The 26,256-nt window shown below is 41.4% G+C and overlaps 1 protein-coding gene across 1 annotated transcript in view; it reads right to left on the bottom strand.

Moving 5' to 3' along the window:
• mgat5 (alpha-1,6-mannosylglycoprotein 6-beta-N-acetylglucosaminyltransferase) overlaps nucleotides 1-26,256 on the bottom strand; it is a 179,464-nt gene that overhangs the window by 112,936 nt on the left and 40,272 nt on the right. Inside the window, exon 2 of the mRNA XM_084315112.1 lies at nucleotides 4,915-5,377. Within this exon, the coding sequence (XP_084171238.1) occupies nucleotides 4,915-5,155 (241 nt within the window). The 5' untranslated portion in view covers nucleotides 5,156-5,377. The remainder of the gene's footprint in view (nucleotides 1-4,914; nucleotides 5,378-26,256) is intronic.

The following is a 26,256-nucleotide window of genomic DNA, read 5'->3' as shown; positions in this document are numbered from 1 at the left end:
CTTTTCTCACGAATGGAACTGGTGTCGTGGAGTCCGCTTTGAGCGTTTTTCAGGGTTAGCGGCTAACGCTAGTTAGCTTAGCCTAGTCATGGGATAACTTAGTTAGCAGCTAACGTTAGCCCATTGCTCGCGTCAATTATTATATTGCATGTCATTGAAGGTCCGCGCTGGTCTGTGTCTATAATGAAATGAGAGGAAAGCTGCGCTAAACAAGCCTCATCTCAGCCGCAACGTGACAACATACTCGATGTTATATAAAAATGATCTTGCGGTCTACTTGAAAATCAGCCTGCAATCTACCGGTCGATCACGGCCGACTGGTTGAGCACCACTGGTCTATAGAAATAAATGCATTCGAACAAGAAACCAATGTATAGACATAACAATGGCAAAAAAATTGCCAGGCCTAATGCGAGCCAGGGAAGTCTTGGGCTTGTAACGTGGCTTCATCTCGAAGTCTTCATCCACTGAGCCGTGAGGCTCAACATGCTTGTTTGGTTGAGGTCTGAACTTGCCAAATTGCCCATAAATATCGTTTTTGTGGGTATTGTCCAGTTGTTGCTGTATGCTTTTATCTGGCCAAAATTCAAGCAAGCATGAAAGCATTACAGTAAGCTTGCACACCACGGCCCGCTCCTCGTCGGGGACGCTGGTTCGCACCCGAGACCACCTATTCCAGCGGTCCAGGTTTGGAGCGAATCAGCGTCCCCGGGGACGGGGGGAGCGTTCTCATCACGCGATATTTTGGTGCGATCGCGCTCTGATTAGACCCCGATGGCTAGTGTGAAAGCCCCCTGAGTGTTTCTCCCAGCTGGCCAGGATGAGAGCACTCCTCTTTACATGTACTTGATCTGTCTACGAACATAATCAAGTCCATATTGTTAAATAAAAGGTTGTGGATTGAAATTCCAACCCATTATTCAGTGTGTAATGTAATCAGTCATTATCATTATGTATCATATCGTTAGCCTCATACGATAATAAGTCATTTTTTTTGCCAAATTGAGATTTCTGCCTAACTGCATCGCCCTGGCTTAGTGCCTATGTCCAATCAGAACGCTTGTTATGTTAAAAAAATCCCCATCTGCCTAACTCACTTGTGTGATTTGTGCATTTTAACATTAGGCAAGTAAAACAACTGCCTAGTCTAGTGTATGACATGTATGTATGTAAGAGGGAAAAATGCCTAAGTTACCTTAATTTGTTATGCAATGGTTGTTGTTTTTGTATTATTGCAAACTTGTTGATACACCTTGTGGAACTAAATATAAACTTACACATTTGCTGGAAAATGTGTTTTTTATCTTTAAAAAATCTTAAAAAATGACTTGAGCAATTATCGTATGAGGCTAATGATATGTATCATTATGTACATCTGCCCTGACCAGATGTACAGTACATATGACTAATTATCAAGCCACTAAAACAATGTACCAGCAGCATCTAGGATGGTTGCCTATGAATTAGCAAAGACATCAGGCTAAGCTTGAAGGATATCTAGAATAATATGGCGAGAGTGGGACCGGTCCTGCTTGTTGTAAATTCCCCACTATTTGTTATGCTGTCTATTGTTATTTCCATTCAGGCACTTCTTTGATGGCCCAGGGGTCCTATTATTTATAGTCTGGCATCTCTCTGGACAGCCCAGGGGTCCTAATGGGTTTAAATACAGCGGCCATCTTGCCACCCATGTGTTCCATTGCTGTCTGCTTTCCCAGTTCATGAAATAAGTAAGTCACCAATAGCCTACAAATATAGTGCCTATGGTAATGATAGATACATGTCATATGTAGCCTGCCTTGTGTGTTGAGATGCTGTGACATGCATGTGTGACTATGATTTGGTTTGCTACGTTGTGTTGATCCATGCTGCTAATTGAGCTATGCTAATGCTAATATGATATAGCATCTCTTCACTTGTGTGTATTCTGGATGCCATTGCATTCTGCCAATTACGTGTGTTATGTTTGGTCCATGCAGCTAATTGAGCCAATGCTAATATGCTAGATAGCATCTTTAGTTGTGTGCATTCAGGTTATGATTAGTAAGTATGTACCTCTGTTAATTATTGTATGTTCTGCTTATCTGTTGCAGAATACCACTCACTCACTCAATCTTTCATTGTTCCATCCAGCCTTACAACCTGGATGGAAAGCACTCACTCTCCTTCCATCATGTGATCCTAATTAAACTACAAAGGACTGTCCTCTGTGTCTGTGTCCGCTCTCTGACCGGGGTGTGCCGTCTGGATGAAGTGGCTCCAGCAAACATTGCAAACAAACATATCTTCAATACTGCTTACACTGTATTCTAGGGATGGGTACCGAATCCGGTACTTTTAAGGGTACAGAGTCCGACCGAATCACATTATCACTTATAATATTATTATTATTATCACTATAGCTTTCAAAGTGAGCCCACTGCAGCCTCTGAAACAGTCTTGCCAGCGGGCTCTCAGAGGGTTAAGGCATTAATGTCATATCACAGCCCAGCATCAACAGCACAGGAAGTCTCCAACGCTGCCTTATAAAAAAAACACTAAATGCTTTCCAATGTCATTTCAGACCAATTTACAGACCGTTCTGTGGCTTAAAAAGCATGATTGAGATGAATCCATGCTTATGCTGGCTGAGCAGAACACAGCTCCCCGGAAACACAGGCTAGTATTGTGTTCCAGTAACATGTACTGCACATCACTGCAATTTCATCATGTGTAAGCCCTACAGAAAATAACCATTGGAAATGAGATATGAACATCTTAGTTGACTAACAGTGAAATCATCCCTAAGGGTAAAACGTTATTGGATAACAAAGAGCATCATCAATTTCAGAGTACACAGAGGAAGTTTAGTCTGTCCAAGGAGATGCTGCCCACAGATCAGACTGTAAATGTTTTATACCCTATTTCTCCCACGTACATAATGCCAGGTGCACAACTTAACTGAACAGAGTGGCCTTCACCTTTTGACAAATCACGTTGGTACTACCGATTCACGTGAGATCCACTGGTGCCACATTTAGGTTAAAAAACGATGACGTCATCAACGTTTCGTTTACCGCGAAACGAAACCTATGAAGTGTGCCGCACGTTCACGTCAACATTCACGCGCACAATAATAATAAACAATAATTATAATACACGCTTACCTAGGATTACTTGATTCAACAACAACAAAAGTCGGGGCAATGGCAAGCCGAAAACGGTCGCAAGTGTGGTAGGTAGATACAAAGATTTTAGACTATAAAGTACAGAAAAAAGGTACCGTTGGGTACCGGTATCGATTCACAAGTACCGGTATCGGTTCAAATGTGCAATGGCCATATTGTTTAGCTCTGTGTGGAGAGACCAGTTATCCCGTCAGTGTCGTTGGTTACGCAGGAGTGTGACCCGGCTAGTAACCGATAGTATGTTGGGGAGGAAACAGAGTTATTTAAGCCTGCGGATGACTGATGACCTTTTTTGGGTGTCATTGGTGTCATTGTTGTGCTGTCAGACCTGTTGCACTTGCGGCAACAAGCATCGTCACCATTGACTAGTGAAGGGTATACTATCCAGACTTCTGAGTGTTTAGTTCTCTCCGCATTGTCACTAAGAGCAGGGTGTGTGTGTGTGTGTGTGTGTGTGTGTGTGTGTGAGAGAGAGCAGGTCCCCAACTCTCCACCCCTCGTGCATATGAGAGAGAGGAAGAGAGAGGGGGAGTAGGGAAGGAATAGACAACAAGAGGAAGGAAGAGAGAGGAAGGAAGAGAGAGAGGAAGGGAGACAAAAGAAAGAGAGAGTAGAGAAGGAAGAGAGACAGAGAGAGAGGAAGGAAGAGAGACAGAGAAAGGAAGAGAGACAGAGAGAGAGGAAGGAAGAGACAGAGAGGGGAAGGAAGAGAGAGAAAAAGAGAGTAGATGAGGAAGATACAGAGAAAGGAGAAGAGACAGATGATACACGTCGCTGATCATAATGGGTTTGTGTTTGCCTCTTTCCAGGCACTATCTGGTCACACACACAGAGACAGAGAGAGAGGAAGGAAGAGAGATACACACAAAGAGACAGAGAGAGACAGAGAGAGAGAAAGAGATGTCTTCTGGTTTGGGAATAGCCAGAATGCATCATAGATGAATGTCTTTAGCTCAAAAGTGTAGCATAGCAAAGCTAATGCTAACCAGTTCATGTATGAGAATGGAAAATAGTTTGCTAGTTTCTCAGCCACGTACAATGTGGAATAATTGTGTCGTTCACATCCAGCTGGGTGGGAAATATGCACAATAGGATAGAAGAGACTGTAAATGCAACACAAAGATGCTGGGGTGTCAGTCAGGTCGGGGCCTGACCATTCTAATAGTGAGTCAAACACAACAATGTATAATGTGCATGTATCAGACTATCAGAATACTGTATACATCTAATTAACCCTTTTAACACAGTGCAATGTGGCTCAAATAAACCTCTTTAAAGGAACACTCCAACATTTTGAGAAATTAGCTTATTTGCCATCTACCCTGGAGTTAGACAAGAAGATGCATACCTTTTTCTTCTCTGTGAATGCAGTGGGAGTAGGAAGACGTTGGGAACTAGGCTAATGGAGGAACCTACTTCCAGTGATTGACGCTAAGCTAGGCTAACGGTGCACGTCTTCCTACTCCTACTGCATGCACAGAGAAGAAAAAAGGTATGCATCTTCTTGTCCAACTCCAGGGTAGATGGCAAATAAGCTAATTTCCCAAAATGTTAGTTTTCCTTTAAATGCAACAACAGATATATTGACAGTTCAAATAATCAGTGAATCAATGTGTGAGTGAGTGAGTGAAACAGTTCCACGATTTCCACGTCAAAACAAATATTGAATGTGATGCCCCACCCCTCTGTGTGTTTGTGTGTGTGTGCGCGCGCGTGCGTGCGCTGCACATCATTAGTGCTGCCTCACCGTAGGCGGTCATGGTGCCCACGTAGGGCCCGTCCATGACACTCTGGTTCTCCTCGGCCAGGGCCTTGATGTAGCGCTTGCTGAGGTCCAGGATCTGCTGGCGGAGCACGGCGCTGCTCTCGTGGCTGGCCCTCTGCTGGATGGTGAAGTGGAGCAGCATCATGCCCCAGATGAAGCCGAAGCTGACCAGGAAGAAGCCCAGCTTCTGGGAGGACAGCTTCCACAGGAAGGGGGTGGCCATGCTGCTTGTGGGGGAAGGGGGTGCTTGTGACTGTGTGTGTGTGTGTGTGTGTGCGTGGAGGAGGCAGGGAGGGGCTGAGCGGGGAGGGAGGGGGTACGTCAGGGGATCATGAGGGGAGGCGGGGCATGGCGGCGTGGGGCGGCTCCGTTTGGGTGATGATGCTTCTTGGCCTCGTCGTCCTCTGGCACCATGCTGGTCAGTCACACATACCTCGACTGCATCCTGCCCAAGGAGAGGGACAGAGCGAGGAGACGGTTAGGCTGATGAACACAACACACAGCCTCCCGATATCATTCACATCAACACATTCAAGCAAAGCATGGGACATGTAGTGTACTAGGGACACATAATAGGCCGACCTATAACATGTCCACAAGGCTCGAGCAGATCATCCCCGGTCCCCACCCAGCTCTCTCTCACAAGGCTTTTTCACAAGGCTTGCGTGGTGATGCCATCGGTGTTCTGCATAAATGTGTTTAGATAGAGATGTTCCATATTATGGTGGTATATATCCTGGGATCAGTAGGGATGTTGGGGACCATTCGGACCCTGCTTTATGTCCTCTACATGTATAAAGAATAACAAACAAACATGGAGGAGTGTGTGACGCAGAACCAAACTCCCCACGACACTCACAAGACCAGATGAGGAATATAAGATATTTAAGTAATCTGACACGGACCAGGGAACCGTACTTTGCAAAGTATACTTCAGACTCCAGCAGGACGTCAACAACAACAATGTTAACAAGTACATTTAAGCCTAATAAATGGATTGGTAGAAATAAGTTATTTGATTTATAATAAAACACTATACTTGTGCCCTAATAATAAGGATACTTGTGCCCTAATAATAAGGATAAGTGCTCAATGAAGAAACACACTCCCATTGCCAAAAGAACGTCTAACATGCCTAGACCCTCTCTGCGCCGCCCCCTATCTCCCTGTCTCCGGCTGTCCCTGAGCAACGACCGGAGTGTTAAATGTCCCTTGACTAAGACGGGGAGGACGTGACCCTCTTTGCGCCGCCCCTGTGCCTCAAATAGATTCGCTATCAGCTCTATCTTTAATCTTTCAAAATGTTCAGTTGCTATCGCTATTAGCTCTATCTTTAATTTTTCAAAATGTACAGTTGCTATTGCATGCACTCATCTGTGTTCCACTACACACATGAGTGCATGCTTACCAACTGTCCGTCTGCAACACTACTATCACCAACATCTAAGAAGGGAGATCCCCCCTTGAATGGCCCTTCTAAGGTTTCTCTCCTCCACACTGCCTGTGGAGCTTTTTTTCCCTATTGTTAGTGTTGTGAAGGGCCAGATTAAACCGAATATATATATTTATTTATATATATATATTTAATTGTATTTGTATATTCTCTAATATTCCCTGATATCCCTTGTATATTCCTTGTACAATATGCATTGAATATCCATTCTAGCCTACTGAACATCCCATAATAGTCTCCATTCTACTATTGGTCGAGACCTTGGTGCCAGGCTGCCATACCCCTCAGACCCAGTTCAAACGTACCGATCGACATGTACGAACAAGTCCTAGTTCCGCGTAGGAATTTGGCTACCGCACCACTAATGGGACTATTTGTTCATAGTGCGTATATATACTGCGCTACTAAAGTAGGACTTTCTTTTCAGTCCAGTTTCTTACCCTCCAATAGAGTCACAGACGTAAAGCCTCCCCGCGATGCCACGTGTGGGAGTAAGGCCAAGTTCGGCCTACCATCGGTATTGAGACATCGTGTATATTAATATTTGAATAGTCATATTTGGCACTATATCGTCGAGTTGGACGTAGTCTATTAAGCTAATAATAGTCTGTTAATATATAGTGCTTTGTGCGGTGAGAATACTACCGTAGTCAGTACCCCATCGTTTCGGGCAGAGAACTGGCTGCTTACCCAGGGTGGTTGACCCTATGTGAAGCTGCACCCGAGGAGCCCCAGAGCCGACGAGCGAGTGGACCTGTATACCGGATTATTCTACCGACGACAGCCCGCCTTCCCAGGCACGGATTATGCTTTGGATACTTTGATTATTCTATGGATAAAGACCCCCGACACTACCGTGTGTTGGAACCCCCCCCCCCTGGAGAGGACGCAAGGTGAGGAGACGCTCTGCAAGACGAGGTCTCTCCACATCTCTCCCCCGTGGACCGGAGAGAGCCGGCCCACAAAGAGTCCACCTGCTTTCATCTGTGGTCCAAGGATCGCCGGCGCATTGAACGGCACTACAGTGGGTTCACCTGGGATACCCTTGGCCGGACGAGGCAGCTGGATTCTACCCCCCCCCCCCTCCTACTCCTGTCGGCTTACAAGCGACCGGATTAACCCCCTCTAGTGTATCCAGCCTATAATCATTAAAGTATCATTGCTGTTATTCCTTAACTATTCCAGGTCGTATATTTACCACCTGCGCCTTCAGAGATTGGACATTATCTATTGATATACCGACGAATACTCCTTGCCATAAAAGTGCATACTATTTCAATTCATAAATGTAATTAAGTGATTAAGTGCTTATTCTACACACCATCGCTGTGTAGGAAATAAAGACCTGTTTCTAATTCGTACATTTGTGTTGGATCCGTTTCATCTACGTGAGAGTGTTCATGATAATATATTTATGCCGTGTACTGGGTGGCCGAATATTAAGTACAAAGGTAGTGGTAGTAAGTATCATATCTAGTAATACAGTCAGGGAATTGTACCCCTCCCTCAGTTACAGTTAGGTTTTAGTGAGTTTTTCCTTACCTTCGCGTGGGGTATGTCTGGGAGTGCTTGCATTCTTTCATTTATTTGCATTCATCTAAAAATGTTTGGACCTTATGGTGTTCTTGTTCTGTTCTTGACTTATTGTTATGTTTTCTTCTTGACTTGTTTAAAGAAGATCTGTACGGCCCATGGGGACATTAACGTGTGTTGTCGGGCCCTATAAATAAATTTGATTTGATTTGATTTGATTTAGTATAAATACTTCCTTTCATTTTCCCTACGCCATTTAACTCTAGCTTGTTGCCCACAACTTTTCTCAGTACCATATAGCCTACATCCCCCCTCCTCAGTGATAGGGATACTGATCAAATAAAATTATTAAATACAAAATTATCAAAGAATTTGAATGATGTGTAGCCTAAGTATTCATACATTAATCTTTTTTTTCTTTTCTTTTTTTGAGCGGCCCATAACTTTCTGGCATTTGCTCGACTCGCCTGATGGCCTGCTGGCTGTTGCACAGAATAATTTAATTGGAACTGCGATCTGATCACAGAGCTTGCATTGAGCGGTCAAAATGGACGCAACTCACATCTAAAAGAACTGAAAAGACTAGTGTAACTGTAGCCATGGAGTAGACAATGACGACAAGTTCTGAAAAAAAAAATCAAATAACAAGCCACATTCTACATTTACATTTTGTCATTTAGCTGACGCTTTTATCCAAAGTGACTTACAAGTTTTGTACGACAAGTCAGCAGGAAGGGTACAACTCTATTAGCCGAGTAACAATGTTCATGTACACAAGTATTATTCAGTTAAAAATGATCCTACCCTCTCTGCCGTTTGTCATCAAAATGATTCCCACACAGAAAATCAGCAAAACAACAACATGCACAGTGGCCACAACTCCAGTCTCTGTCAGCTGAGTGAAACAATTATTTTTGCTTTTAAGATTTACACAATTCCTAGTTACACACTTCAAAATGATGTACACAAGTATTATTCAGTTAAATGATCCTACCCTCTGCTGTTTGTCCTCAGAATGATTCCCACACAGAAAAAGCTGGTACTTAGGAGAAAAACCTGTCTGGATGGGCACTCAGCAAAACAAGACCATGTGGCCACACCTCCAGTATCTGTCAGCTGAGTGAAACTACTTTTGCTTTTAAGATTTAGTAGTAGTAGTTTTATTTAGTCACCACAATACAATATGAACAATCATTTAACAATATTTGGCAGTGACTGAAAGGGTACAGACTGAAGCATAATGCTTACATACCCGTCCTATATTTAAAAAAAGAATAGACTCCAAAACAGTATTCTAAAAGAAAACAAAAGATTATACACATTTGTAATCTTCAAAAATAGCTATACAAACAATTTTCTTAAAAACCAAAAGGGAATTACTCATTCTTAAATGTACATCAGCATTGTTCCACAAGTTAACCCCAACAATAGAAATATACCTTTTTAATCCTTTTCTTAGCTTTTTGAAAGTAAATTGTACAAATATCTCTCAAATCATATTTTCTTTCATGTATTGAAAAAAACCTTTGCACACCGTCCAGGAGTAACTTTGCTTTAGCTCTGTACATTATTTGCATAATTTTATAATAAACCAAATCATAAAATTTCATAACATGTGACTTTATGAACAGTGGATTTGTGTGGTCATAGTAACCAGCCGGCTTTTGCAGTAAGACTATCGGATTTACAGTATTTTTAAATGTCAACCGCCATACTTCCACACAGTAAGATATATAAGGAAGTATAAATCAAATCAAATTTATTTGTAAGGCCTGACAACACACGTTAATGTCCCCATGGGCCGGACACGTCTTCTTTAAACAAGTCTAGAAGAAACATCACAATAGGTCAAGAACAAAACACCATAAAGTCAAAAAAAAATTATAAACGCAAAATAAATGCAACACTCCCAGACATACCCCACGCGAAGGTAAGGAAAAATTCACTAAAACCTAGCAAAAGGAAAAAATGCATCACATGCAATGTGGAGGAGAGAAACCTTAGAAGGGCCATTCAAGGGGGGGATCTCCCTTCTTAGATGTCGGTGATAGTAGTGTTGCAGTAAAACAGGCGCAGTAAGTGCATGCGATAGCAACTGAACATTTTTTTCTACTTTTTTCTCCCATTTTCTATTTTTTCTACCATCCCAATTTCATATCGTCCAATTCTACCCTCCCCTGTCTCGAACACTGTTAGGCCATGCCTCCCACAAGCCGGCTGCAATGTGGACAAAGCCTTACATCACGTGTCCCCTCCGGTACTCGACGAAGCAGCAGTCGCATCTTTTCACCTGCACAGCGCGATCTCTCAGCGGCGGGGGTCTGCGTGGGAGGGACACGCCGCCCCCGACGCTTCCCGATTCTGCTGCGCAGGCGCACCAACCGACCTGTAGGAGTCGCTGTCCACAACGTCCGATCCCCACCCATCGGCTTTCCCACCCCTAACACTGCCAATTGTGTTAGTATGAACGACCAGCCAAGCTGATAGCAATGCGGAGAGCTGGGCTCGAACCCAGTGTCTCCTGCATTGGTGGCGAGCGCCTTTCCCACTACACCACCTAGCCGCCCTCAACTGAACATTTTGAAAGATTAAAGATAGAGCTGATAGCGGATCTATTTGAGGCAAAGGGGCGGCGCAGAGGTCATCATCACGGGACGTCCAACACTCCGGTCATCACTCCGAGACAGCCACTCACAGGGAGACAGGGGGGCGGCGCAGAGAGTAATATACTCAGAGAGTATATTAGTAGAGAGAGTAATATAATATAAGTAATAATTAGGGCTGTCAGTTTATCGCGTTAATTAGATTAATTAATTACACAGCAAATTAACTCAAAATTCTATTATTATTATTATTATTATTATTATTATTTTATATTTTCTAATCCCATTCATTCCATAAGAACGTAGAATACACATTTACAGACTTTTTTTTATATGGTCCATTTGCATGTTCTTGGTATCTGATTCTAGGGACATCTATGGATCTCATGGAATGTATTCCCAGTGTCAGAAATACTGTGTCTGTTACTAGGCTTGAGTAAATTGTAATGAACCAAATGAGAATATCAATTAATCTTTTTTTATCTTGACCTGAAAAATCTAAGCAAATGAATAAATGGAAGATGATTAAACAGAAGGTTTTGTAGATACAGTACTGAATTCTGCCATCCGGACACATGCCATTTGAAATATGATTATAGAATATAGAATATCAGGCCTAAAATGGTTATGCGATTAAAATGCGATTAATTAGATTAATTAATTACAAATCCTGTAATTAATTAGATTAAAAAAAAATCGCCTGACAGCACTAGTAATAATATAAGTAATATAATATAAGTGAGCAGTAAATTATGTACAAGGCTTTATAGTTTAATATATCCTTACATTTATACAAGATTGCTACTGACTTAGATATTTTCCCTTGAATATAGTTAACATGTTGTTTCCATGTTAATTTCTGATCAATAACTACCCCTAGACATTTTATATCAGAAACTCTTTCTATTTTTACATCACATATTTTTTACTCGATATCCCCCTCTATTTATTTTCGATGACCAAAAACCATACATTGTTTTCTTAATATTGAGACAATTTATTAACATCAAACCAAGTTGAGAAGTTCAAGCTCTTTCAATATCAAACAGAAGTTCCTTTAAATTACTTCCTGAGCAATATAAATATGTATCATCTGCAAAAATAACAAACTTTAACAGTTCAGCAACATTGCACATATCATTAATATAAAGTATAAAACATTTTGGACCCATCACAGATCAGTAAATCCCCAGATTTACACAATTCCTCGTTACACACTTCAAAAGGATGTACACAAGTATTATTCAGTTAAATGATCCTACCCTCTCTTGCCGTTTGTCATCAAAACAGCTGTTGTATTAAACTCACCAGCTGGAAAAAGCAGAACATACGTCTGTGTAGGGATGTTTCTTATGGTGATATATATCATAGCATCGGTAGGGATGTTTCTTATGGTGATACTATGTCATGAGATCAGAAGGGATGTTCCATAATTTATGGTGATATATATCATAGGATCGGTAGGGATGTTCCATTATGGTGATATATATCATGGGATCGGTAGGGATGTTTCTTATGGTGATATATATCATGGGATCGGTAGGGATGTTCCATATTAGGGCTGCTGCACGATTCTTGGTCAAATGTGAATCACGATTTTTCTCTCCAAGAATTGAGAATTGAGATCACGATTCTAACAAACCAACATGGAGTGTGACGCAGAACCAAACTCCCCACAACAATCACAAGACAAGATGAGGAATGTAAAATACAAGTAATCTGACACAGACCAGGAATCTGTACTTTGCAAAGTATACTGCAGACCGGTTCCCATGTCAGACTCCCAACAGAACAAACCTCCTCTACCACCTAGAGACTCTGACCTACCAAACTCTGTACTTTTAAGGGTACTAACCCAATTAGATTGGTCTGATGCATGCTAGATCAATCTGTACCAAATGTTGGTACATTCACATGTTTAGTATAAGAGTGTAATATACTAGAGGGAGCCTTTTCCACAAATATATATTACTGTCCTGTCTCTTTGGTCTTTGGAAAGACCAGACGAGGTCAGAGGAGTTTGATCATATTTACTGAGGACGGCCAGATAATGTTGATATTTAAACATTTATAAACATCATAATACATTATCATGCAATTTATTTTGTGTATTATTTAGAGTACAAAGTAAGGCTGAGACCACTTATCGATTTATCGATAACTGTGTGAAATCGATAAGTGGCATCACTTATCGATTTTTTTTGCATGTGGAAAAAATTATTATGTAAATAAGTTTTAAATACTTTTTTCTTAAAAAAGAAAAAAAACATTATTTAACGTTAGTTTGTGTGCGTGTCGTGGGCCAACTACAGCATCGCAAAAACTACAGTGAGTGCACGTGACACACACACACAAACTAACATAAACATTTTTTTTTTACATGCAAAATAATAATTAAAAAATCTATATAAGTTTATCGATAATTTTGTCCCGATTTATTGATTCTTCCAAATGGCATATTGTCTCAGCCTTAATGTGAATGGTACCCAACCATAGAGAAGAACCATGAGAGGCAGAACAGTGAGACAAATATGTTTACTAGGTATTGTGATATATGTTGTTATTGAGATACTGTATAAAATTACCTTCACCATCAAACTATCAAACTGTTGTCTTGTCCAGTACTCTGCTGTGACACATAGCCCTACAATGAACCAGCCCTACCTACCAGGACTCTGGACAATGTTGTCAGTGCATTAATGAATCAGACAGACTTTGTCACAGGTACACTAGATAGAGCAGTGGTTCTCAACTGGTCTAGCCTCGGGACCCAACATTTCCTTAGTCATTAAGTCGCGACCCACATTTTTGAACCACTATGATTTATTTATAAAAAAAATAAAAAAATTGCAGTAATACAATCTTTCATGCACTGTTAAAAACATGAAATAAACACAAAAAAGTAGGGCTAAAAACTAGGGCTAAAAACCCAATGAAATAAAATAATAAATAATATATGCTTCTTAGCAGAATTCTTAGCTTAACATAACAGACCTAAGTTTGGGGGAACTAATGGGATAACTGGGGTTGCAACAAAAGTGCAACTAGGGCTAAAAACCCAATGAAATAAAATAATAATAATAAATAATTATGCTTCCTAGCAGACTTCTTAGCTTAACATAACAGACATACATTACAGTAACTAACTAGTTACTTAGTAACTAGTTACTGGCATCACTGACGCGCGCGCGCGCGCGCACACGCACACGCACACACACACACACACACACACACACACACACACACACACACACACACACACACACACACACACACACACACACACACACACACACACACACACACACACACACACACACAGCTAATAACCACCACCACACAAAGAGGATATCCTGTGTGCTGGGCAGTTGGTTCATGGTGTGTAGCAAGTGTCTTGTACCGTTCTCCACAGCAGATGTCTCGTTTCCTCTGTGCCAACAGCTTTTTACAATAGGTTACCTGCAGCCAGGTGCAAGATAAGATGAAATAAGATAAAATAAGATTTTCCTTTAGAGTTAAACGCTTGACGCCTTTTGCCATTTTTTTGTTGTGTTTTGTTTGAAAGAATACCATCGGTTTTACAGTCCTAGATGGTTTAGAAGTCATGGATGGAACCTTTTAGTTTCTTATCAGATGTGTGTGGAAAAGGCTTCAGTATTCTCCCTCCAGATACCATGAAAATGCCTTAACTCTTTCAGTGCCACGCCTGGTTTTCCGTTTTACCGCTTGAATGCCACCATCGGCGCCAATGTTAACGTTAATATCGCCTAATCTATGTTTTAAATTATGGCTATGTGTCTAATCTGCCCATCGCATTATCAAAGACTATTTTCCAGTCAGTGCTGTGAAGACAGATTGTTTTTTTATCGCGTCGTTTCCGTTTCAGAGCAGTTAGAAAAGCCCCTGTTTTGATATAAAAAACAGCTAATTCTGGAGCATCTATGAAAATCGTCTTTTAGTGGAATATTCCACAACGTTGATATTCGTCGGCCTTTTTATGAATCGTTTTTAAATAAACTCACAGACTTTTACAGTGAAACCGAAAGAAGACATTTCACAAAACAGCTTATAACTTCATCAAACTTACTCCGATTATCCTACCACTGATAACATAGAGTCCTTACCTGACATCAGATGGTATCCAACTGGTATATTCCAATTCCTGATCACCATTCGAAAAAATCGATACGTGTATGGATCCAACGCGACACAGTAGATCTCCATGATCCGCGGGGATCTGAGGCTCCAGAATGAACTGTGGTAACCCCGGCTGGATCAGTGAACTGGAAAATGTGGAGTACCGGATTTTTTCCCCCATTCATTTTCATTGAGTCCATTCCAAAATCACTTATGTCATCTGGGAGACGACAGGGGGCGCTTTTTTCCACAGTGATCACCGGCGCAGCTCGGCTATACTCGGGTAGGCTCGGGTGATGCAATAATTTTTCAGATCGCAAAAAAATAATAATAATAATAATAATTCCGAGAAATCTCGTGAGTGGCACGCAACCACCTATAAAAAAAACCGAGAAATCTCGTGAGTGGCACTGAAAATTGACTTTGTCAATACATAATACATACATACAGTACATGCATACATGTATGTATGTATGTATGTATGTATGTATGTATGTATGTATGTATGTATGTATGTATGTATGTATGACTAAAGACGCACTTCTTCAAACATTATCTGAAATAATGAAAAAAAAAAAATATATATATATATATATATATATATATATATATATATATAAAGATCTAACCCTAACTAACCTTACTGTCATGCACTTGTCCTAATAAACTAACCTACACTGTAGCATGCAACACTTTGATGATTTTATTAATTTTTTGTTTTTACTTTTTTTTTTTTTTTTTTTTTACTTTTCTCTTTTCATGTCAACGTTGACACGCACAATATATGCTTACCTAGGATTTGACTTGATTCAACAACAAAGCAGTCGGAGCAATGACAAGCCGAAAACTGTCGAAATTGTAGTTATTTGAAGTTTGGATTTTTTTTTACGACTGAGGTAGGTAAATTAAATTTCGACAGTTTTCGGCTTGTCATTGCTCCGACTGCTTTGTTGTTGAATCAAGTCAAATCCTAGGTAAGCATATATTGTGCGTGTGAACGTTGACATGAAAAAAAAAAGTAAAAAAAAAAAGAAAAAAAGTAAAAAAAAAAGAATTAATAAAAAATATTTTTTTTTATTTTTTTTTTATTTTTTTTAAAGTACCGAAAAAAGGTACCGTTGGGTACCGGTATCGATTCACAGGTACCGGTATCGGTTCAAATGTGAAAGGTACCCATCCCTAGTCGCGACCCAAAGGTGGGCCGCAAGCAGCCACGGGAGGGCCGCGAGATGATTTAAAAAAAAAAGAAAAACAGGCCACTGAACTTAGAAGCAGGCCAGGACAGTGTTTCTAGTTGTATTCTAAAATTCTATTCTATTGTATTCTAAAATGTGACTATATGGTTTTATATTAACTTAATAAATAAACAAAAACGAAAAATCTACTTATTTCAACTAACATTTCAAACTAAATAACAGATTATGCACATAAAACGCTGAAAACAACCGAAGCAACAATAGTATTTTAATGAGGCGATTATTATTATCATTATTATTTTGCAACAAGTTAGCCCTCTCATAAATAGCACATATAAATAAATAACTAACTTGAACTAACTTAATAGGATTGAAGTGATATTTGGCTTACAAAATCGGTCGCCTGGCAAAAAAAAAGAAAAAAAAGCCTGATGATGTGCATTGGGCCGCGGCTCTCTGGCGCCTTGGCCCCGTTCCCCGTACCTGGCTAACTGAGTTAGCCGGATAATTTCCAGTATAGCCTGACTTAAGCCGGACCTTTCTGTTCCCCGACGCTCGATTGTCTAAATCACCATGACAACAGATCAAAAAGTTTGAGCCTGGTCGAGAGCAGGGTTAACTTCAGTTAGCCGGATGAACCATGGCCACGCCCCCGCAAATAAATGACAGCTCGCTTCCTGAAATGATTCTCACAGTCTAGAGATCCCATTTATACCATTCTGAATTATGTTTCTGTGCTTCGTTTTCCTAGAGGGGGCTTTTGAAATGTATAATAATAGAACTAAATGCTGATAATAAATCATATTCAGCCTATAGATTTACTTTGTCCTAAATAAAATAATGCACGTCATATACGGCGCTCGGAGTGCGATACACGTTGCAGGCGCATTGCAAATGTGAATCCCGCGGGGATATTTTTAATGAATGAAACCTATCGGCCGTTTGGCTCCGATTAGTTTCATATATTCTCCGCTGTAGATTTGCTTAACAGAGCGCCCGGATTGTGTTTCATTCAAGCATAAAATTTAAGTGTCTATGCGTGGATTGTGGTTTTTGTGGATTATGAAATACGAGGACTCTGAGGATTGTTGAATTGTATCATCACTCACACGTTATTGTGATATTGTAACTGGGATTAAAATGTCTGATGAGATGCGCTGTTTGACGGATTTGAGAAATTGAATGAGGTTGACGTTGACGTCACATTAATGCATTTGAGAATAAAGAGATAAAACTTCATTCAAAAGAAAAATATTCGAAACACGGGTCTTTGTCCATTGATGGATACACAATGGATATATCCCGTCTGGCACAGTGGTCCAACAACTAGTGCTCAAACCTGTCAACCCGACGGCCCGAGTTCGAAACCCCGCGTTTCCAATATAATTTTTTTGGAATATAATATTAATGATTATACGCAAAAGTAGCCTAGTTTTAAGTTAAAATATTATAAATCTACATGCATTGAGGATGTCATTCTTTATATAGCTCTCAACGTGCACCAAATTGAATTATTCCTGGCGTGGTCTAAGGATCGGGGGAGTGGTCAACATCGACCAATGAAAGGTGGTCAACATCGACCAATGGCACAATCCGCAAGTCTCTACGACAAACGGTTCAAGAGATACACTGAGGGGGTGTGGCCTAAGGGGGCGTGGTCTAAGGATCGGGGGAGTGGTCAACATCGACCAATGAAAGGGGGTCAACATGGACCAATGAAAAATGAAAGAGGATATCCCTACTGAGTACAATGGCACAATCCGCAAGTCTCTACGACAAACGGTTCAAGAGATACACTGAGGGGGTGTGGCCTAAGGGGGCGTGGTCTAAGGATCGGGGGAGTGGTCAACATCGACCAATGAAAGGTGGTCAACATCGACCAATGGCACAATCCGCAAGTCTCTACGACAAACGGTTCAAGAGATACACTGAGGGGGTGTGGCCTAAGGGGGCGTGGTCTAAGGATCGGGGGAGTGGTCAACATCGACCAATGAAAGGTGGTCAACAGGGGGAGTGGTCAACATCGACCAATGAAAGGTGGTCAACATCGACCAATGGCACAATCCGCAAGTCTCTACGACAAACGGTTCAAGAGATACACTGAGGGGGTGTGGCCTAAGGGGGCGTGGTCTAATGATCGGGGGAGTGGTCAACATCGACCAATGAAAGGTGGTCAACATGGACCAATGAAAAATGAAAGAGGATATCCCTACTGAGTACAATGACACAACCCACAAGACAGAGGGCGCTGTCCAGCAATTCAGTACTGCAACACAGTGATGGGCAATGATGGGTTAAGTGGATGATGTCATTGGCAGGTCAGCTCAGCCATGAGCCCTGAGCCTCACAGCTGTTAAGCCTGAACCAATCAGCCATGAGCACAATGACTTGCATATTCTGAATTTTCTTTACATGACTGCATTGTCACGTTGATTAAAAGAAAACTATAAGAGATGAAGCGCTGTGACGCGCACATGAGCACTACAACGAGTAGGCGAAGGGTTGTGCGCGATATTGTGGCATTCGTGCGATATTGTGGCACTCCTTCGGCGATCGGAACAGAAGGCTAAAAAATAGTGTGAAAAAAGTGATTTCTAGAGTGCGATTGCATGGCGGTCAATGGGGAGGAGAACCTTCAAACAAATGGTCGTCAGTTGAGATAGAAATGTCCAATTCCATTTATTTTTCTTTTGTGAGCGGGCTGACAGCCGTGTCATCGTTTTGATGTGTTTGTTTTATTTCTACGTCTATAATTGAGATCACACTCGCAATTCACCCAAGGTAGGGGAAAAAAGATTATTTCAGCTGCTACACTCTAAATTGCAATGCATTTCCAATGGGACCGAAATTTTACCGTTTAAAGTCGATTCGTAGCCAGACGGTGCGGTGAAACTTTACGAGTTCGAATAGCATATAGAGTTGGAGCAAGCCGCTCGTTTTGATACCCTTCACGTGTATGGGGCGCGAACGCTCTGGGAGGAGTTTGTTGGCAAAATCTGTGGAATAAAGAAGAAATAAAAAGAGTATAGATATCTATAGTGTGGGTGGCAACCTGGCTTCGCCAGGTCACCCACACTAATAATAATAATAATAATAATAATAATAATAATAATAATAATATATCCTTCTTAGTAGACTTCCTAGCTTAACATCCCAGGGAACTAATGAGATAACTGGGGATGTTGTTTGCTCCTGACAAGTCTCAAAGTCTGGGGTGACAAAGCAACTCTGAGGTCATGCTCAATGTCCAATCTGTTCATCTGCTTTGTCTTCAGCTGGACCAGAGCTGAGAAGCCACTTTCACAAAGATAGGTAGTAAAAAAAATAGAAGAAAAAAAAGTACAAAAAAATTAAAAATTAAAAAATTTTAAACTTTTTTTTCTTTTCTTTTATACACACATCCGCGACCCACTCAAAATGGCCCTGCGACCCACCAGTTGAGGAAACACTGCACTACTAGAGTATTGAACTGCTTTGAACGTGGCTCAGCGAATCACAATCAAGGACCGTAACTATCCCAGGGCTGTACGCTAAGCTTTTTCACTAGGGGCACACTTGCCCCTAAATGAGAAATTTAGGGGCAAAACATTTTTTTTAGGGGCAAATTTTTAAATAACAATTTTACCATTATTTATATCGATTGTTTTTTATTTAAAAAAGAAAAGAAAAAAAATTTTATATAATTTTTTTTTAAATAAAATATATATATTATATAATCATACTTGTAGTTGTATTATCTGCGAGACATCGCCACCACGCAACACGTCTAAATGCTCGCTATATGCAACCAGCTCCACTGTCTGTGTGTACTGAGTAGCCTCCAGCTACGGCCAGGATTCTCCGGGGGTGCAGCTGGACCCTAAACGCTACATTCAGCATGCAAAAGAATTCTCCGGCGCTGCACCTGGACCCTAGTCAGCAGCCCTCACTCATGCGATGTAAACCAGGGACTCGAATACGCATGTTGTTGTTGTAGCCAGGACATTGATGCCAGGAGCTTTCTGTAGCTACTGCTGGATGGCGTTGGGACAACGCCTCAGTGAACTATTTAGTTTACTGCAACATTTCGTAGTGACTAGTTACCTAGCCAACGGAGGTATTATGCACTGGACTATTGCTGATGGATTTGTTGATGTCGGGAGCTATCCGTAGCTAGCCGGCTGGATAACGTTACACAATGCCTCAAAGTCATGTATTAAACTAAGTGAATAGTTGACTGGGTCATTTTGTAACGGTAGCTAACGTTATCTCACGAAGGTCCTACTGACTAGACTAACGTCACGGTGAGGCAATAGCCTCTGTTTACATGCAACAGGTGGGGAGGGGGTAGCAGCAGCAGCTGTGCGCGGTGCGCGCTTCATGTGTGCTGAGACAGCGAGTGAGAACTCCGCTAAAGAATTGGATCATGATTTTCGATTTTCACATGACTATTTGATTGAGCGCCACACGGCGCTCAGACGTCTCAGTGGGAGGCGCCAAACGTAAAAACTGAGCGCAAATGGCGGGTGGCGCTCTCTAGTTTCGGTCCCTGGTTCCCGCTGATCATACCTGCTGAGTGCTCACTGCTCAGCTCGCGTGAGTGACGTCATCGCGTCATCACACGCCTTGGATAATTTAGGAGTGAAATGCGAATCCAAGGCTTGAAAGCACTACTCGCAAGCCCGCCCCCAGATAATATTTACCAATCGCAACGGCCAATTAAAGGGGCAATTCGCGATGATATCATCGCAGTGTACAGGCCTGTATCCATTTCATAATATGACAATCGTCCACTCTATAACACTGTGACTCATAATGGAACATTACACGCCGACATGCTGCTGTCATGCTTGCTAAGTATCCTCCAAGACACATAATTTTTTGTTAAAGATAGTCTTTGATGTTGCAGCTGAGCACACAACAGCCTAAGAAACTATACCTATTACCTAAAGCACCCAGTACTCAGAATGAGACATGGCAAAGTTGAACCCATTTGAACCCATACATTGTGCAGAACACTGCCTGCAACTCCTGCATGCAACACACCACCTTGCAGCCACCTGTCAGGTCAGAGATGGTTGCATCTTATATCACAGTAGCAAAACCCTGTCTCTCTCCTTATATTACCAGTGTAGCCAGTGTTTCCCATGCCTAGATTTATTTGTGACGGTCCACCACAATATCAGACAGATCCAATAGCCCTTTAACAATGTCTCTTGTATTGTCAAGTTCAGCTCCAACTCCATAGTGAAGTTTGCGGACGACACAGTGGTGGTGGGGCTGATCTCGGACAACGACGAGAAGGCCTACCGGGAGGAGGTTGAGGTACTGGAACGCTGGTGCCAGGACAACAGCCTGCTCCTGAACATTGGTAAAACCAAGGAGCTGATTGTGGATTTTAGGAGGAGACAGCAGGACACACACACACCACTGAGGATAAACGGGGCTACCGTGGACAGGGTGAGCAGCTTCAAGTACATGGGGGTCCACATCTCAGAGGATCTGACATGGACAACACACATAGACTCAGTCGTAAAAAAAAGCGAAGCAGCGCCTCTTCCACCTGAGACAGTTAAGGAAGTTCAGAGTATCTGGGAAGATACTCCAGTCCTTCTACTCCGGAGCTGTAGAGAGCATCTTGACTGGAAACATCACTGCCTGGTATGGAAACAGCACGGCACAGGACAAGAAGGCCCTACAGAGAGTGGTGCGCTCAGCTGAGCGTACCACGGGTATTGCACTACCACCCCTGCAGGTCCTATACAACAAAAGGTGCAAAGACTTCGGCTCAGCTTCTTCCCCCAGGCCATCAGAGCCTTGAACACTGAACTCTCCACACACAAGCACACATGAGCACACACACAACACACACTGTACACCAGGGGTGCCCAGCCTTTTTGAACCAAGATCTACTTTTTAATTTACCACCTAGCCGAGAGCTACCAGCCAAAATTGTATATTGTAAGCCGTAATTTGAGGCTTTATAAAAGCAGCATAATGAACACAAATCTGTCAGTGCCGAGTCCGACCTCATCTTAAATAACAAACAGCATTGCTTGTTGTAGTTAACAAGGAGAGGCAGAGTTGATTTTGCAAAAGAAAAAAAAAAAAAAATGTAATCTAATTTTATTAATCGAGATCTACTTGAAATCAGCCCGCGATCTACCTGTCGATCGCGATCGACTGGTTGGGCACCACTGCTGTACACGCTCACACACTAGCAGCCACTTTAACATGAGCACACACACACTCATGCTGCAGACGCTCACACGTATGGTCACTTTACAAAAGGAAAGGTCAGTTTAAGAATAGTATAGTATAACTTGAGATTGTATAATATAGCATTGTATAGCAGTGTACATAAAGACCCAGTGCCTCATCCGTAGCTAACAGTGTATTGCACTACCACAGGACCTAGCATGTCTTACCATGCTCTGTAAATAACTCATGTACATATACCGATATGCCCTACTTTGATGACTTGTATCATTGCACAATGTCGTTCTATTGGATTCTTATTATATTATTATATATTACTATTGTATTATGCACAATCGTTGCGGGCAAGACCCCCCGCATTTCATTGTATACTTGTATGCCGTGACAAATAAAACTCTTGACTTGACTCTGAGTTGTATGACCTACATGACCAATTTCAGCCTCCTGGGGCAAACCCTGTGGCCGCTAGAGGGTGGTGAAATCTTTGTGGACCGACCGACAGAGTGCCCTATAGAGCTGCTGGCGACAGCGCTGTGAATTCATGACACAGGCCCTTGGCAGTGGCCCTCCAGTCTGCACTGGGATGCACCGATCCAATATTGGTATTGTATCGGCCGCCGATATCAGTAAAATAGCTGGATCGGGTATCGGTAAAAAAAGAATCTATATATCGGATACTTTTTTTTTTATACTTTTTTTTTGTATTAAAATAAGAAATAACCATTCAGTCCATTTATATCTACGTGTTAATTTGTTACATTTAGTTTCACTAAGTTAGGAAAGTAATGTTTTAAGTCAAGCCTGATGTTGCCTTGCACAAAAGAATGATCCCAGTCGCTTCCACACAGTGACAGTGAGGCATACAGTTTATTAATTGAATGAATGAAGTTTATTTTCTGTCTTTGTTTACAACAAATCAAAAACACACTTTTATTTTTATTTTTTTTACTTTTTTGGAAAAATAATTTCGACAATGGGTATCGGATCGGTATTGGTATTGGCCGATACCCAAACCCAGGTATCAGTATCAGGACTGAAAAAGTCATATCGGTGCATCCCTGCTAATAACACGGCAACTGTCTCTCAGTGCACAGGACAAGGCAAAGACGGGCAGTCTGCAGTGCAGTGCTAATAACATCAACTGTCTCTCAGTGCACAGGACAAGGCAAAGACAGATGGCCTGCAGTGCTAGGGATGCACCGATCCAACCTTTTCAGTCCCGATACAGATACCTGGGCTTTGGGTATCGGCCGATACGGAGTACTGAACCGATACCCATTGTTCAAATAATAAACTGTATGCCTCACTGTGTGGAAGAGACTGGGATCATTCTTTTGTGCAAGGCAACATCAGGCTCGACTTTAAAACATTACTTTCCTAACTTAAGTGAAACCAAATGTAACAAATTAACACAGATATATAATAAAATGTACTGAATTGTTATTTATTATTCAAATTAAATAACTAAATCTAGCTATTTTATATCAATATCGGAGCATCCCTACTAATAACATAACAGGTAGATCGCGGGCTGATTTCAAGTAGATCTCGATTAATAAAATTCGATTATAATTTTTTTTTTCTTTGCAAAATCAACTCTGCCTCTCTTTGTTAACTACAACGAGCAATGCTGTTTGTTACCCTCGTCACTTCCTGGTACCGTTTTCTACTTTTTTGAATTTTTGTGTGTGTGTGAGCACAGCGGTGTCTGTGTTTATTATTATTTCATGAAATTGGGAAAATATCTTCATTTTACATATATTTTCATTGTGTCAAAAGCTTATGATTTGAAACGATCTAAAACAAAAGTTATTAGCATAGGGTACCCACGGTGTACCTGGCGGCCATTTTCATCAGCACCGCTCCCATGTTAAGGCATTTTTTAATCTGCTCTCATTCGTTCAATTCTAGATAGAATTACCAAATGCAATGTCTATACACACCGTCAATGGTAGGACTAATTTTAAAATGTGCTGTTCACGATGTAGGACACACGGTGGCGCAATTACTCTACGGCTCACTTTGCCGGCACCTAAGCAGGCAGGGGGCGGTGATCATGCCGGGGAATGTGGCTGCAACTTCACCATTCTGCTCCGGTGGGTGGGGGGGGGCAGCGCTCAACACAAAATAACCATAATATCCACCTCGCTCCACCTCCCTCTCTCATATCGCATGTCACAAGCTGAAAAAAGAGCCTTCCAGGCCCACGTCGCGAGGATGTGTCACTAGTGCTCCACTCGCGGAAGTACGCTGGTACTCGGCCGACAGCGACCTGTGTTCAGAATTACACCGGGAGAATGACTACTGCTCGCCTGCAGAATATAATAATAATAATCAGCGCTTACTAACGTTTAGCGTCTCCGCTATTTCTGACCGAATTAGTCAACCTTTCTTTTTTCTAATGGCAGATTCTTATTCAGAGGTATTTCGTCGCGTTTACATACGCTGTAATGTGGTATCACAAATGTATAAAAATATGATAAATATGACTATTTATCAGTTTTTTTTCAATAAAAACGGACGTGGTATCAAACGAACACGAATTTAAGTGGTTAAAATTCTGAAATATATGTAATTTGTTACAGATATCTTGAGATTAGGCTATTAATGTTAATCATGGGGGAATTTTTTTTTTAAATAGTAAACAGTTAAAATTATATGGCTTTGATCCAAGGCCCATTTTTGTCAAAATCCTTAGGAAGCCACAAGGGTTAAGATGAGGTCGGACTCGGCACTGACAGATTTGTGTTCATTATGCTGCTTTTATAAAGCCTCAAATGATGGCTTACAATATTTCATGAAAGCAAAGTGTTTTGTTTGTCTAAGATTTAAAAAGGTTTAAACACAAAGTTGAAAATATCATATTATATTATATACCCATTCAATATGCACATGACAGAACATATTATATGCTATATAATATGTTCTGTCATGTGCATATTGAATGGGTATTACTAATACTATTAATACTAATACTAGCCGAGAGTAGGTCACATTTTGGCTGGTAGCTCTTGGCTAGGTGGTAAATTAAAAAGTAGATCTTGGTTAAAAAAAGGTTGGGCACCCCTGATCTAGCCTATTCATTATTCTATTACATAATGCATCGGAGTCTTGCTTCACTGGTTTTCAGCTTTAAGAAGCACTTGTTCATTGCTCACAGATAGTGGTTTGAGTGCCATACGGTTATCTGGGCTCTGTTACCAATTAATCCCTGCCAATTAAGGATTCTGAGTAGTACACCATTCATCCAATACCAAGTACCAATCCGATTCATTGGTTTTACTTAAAGAACACGCCAACATTTTGGGAAATTAGCTTACAGTCTTCTCCAGAGAGAGAGACAAGAAGATAGATACAGTACCAGTTTCCTCTCCGTGCGTTCAGTAGAAAGCTATCTGGCTGCCCGTTAGCCTAGCTTAGCACAGTGAATGGAAGCGGACAGTGTTGGTTAGCCTTTGGGAGAGGTGTTAGTTGGACAATGCCTATAGGCTAACCAGCACTGTCAGCTTCCATTCATTGTGCTAAGCTAGGCTAACATGTAGCCAGATAGCTTTCTACTGAACGCACAGAGAGGAACCTGGTGTCTCTCTCTGGAGAAGACGGTAAGCTAATTTCCCAAAATGTTGGCGTGTTCCTTTATTATAACAGTATAGAGAAGCATTAGCTCGGGTCATTGAGACACCTACCACCTCCTGTGTGTCCTCTTGACCAGCTGACGGCTAAGCAAGGTAGGAATTCTGTCCGTTCCTGTTGAATCTGTGACTGGAGCTCAAAATAGCCTCAAACTGTATAGATGGGAGAATATTCCACGAGGGAGAGCAGATTAATTCCACTGCATTACTCTGGTCTGAAAGAGAGACCGTTCTACTGAACCGGAATAATGCGCACTAAGAGCCTGTTGCGTAACCAGAGAGAGGAAAGCACTGAAGATGTGCTGTGGATATGGCCTCTGCTATGAATTATGGATAAAGCCTTGAAAATATCTATCTATTTTTCACCTAAATGGTTTGGCTTTTCAAAAAAGGAAGGTGACTGTTAGGCTATATGTTTTAGGTCACTTCAGACGGGGCCGCTATAATGAGGAGACTGCGGACATTTGGAATATGGAGAAATCCGTAACACTAAAGGATGACAGTAACAACAAAACCACTTGCTACAAAACAAAACATATTCAGAGAAAATAATTCAAGGTGATGTGATTTTA

This window comes from Notolepis coatsorum, assembly GCF_963971535.1.
Source record: "Notolepis coatsorum genome assembly, chromosome: 1".
In the NCBI taxonomy this organism is placed as follows: domain Eukaryota; kingdom Metazoa; phylum Chordata; class Actinopteri; order Aulopiformes; family Paralepididae; genus Notolepis; species Notolepis coatsorum.
The sequence above is the reverse complement of the archived record's forward strand: the minus strand, read 5'-3'. Positions and strand labels throughout refer to the sequence as shown.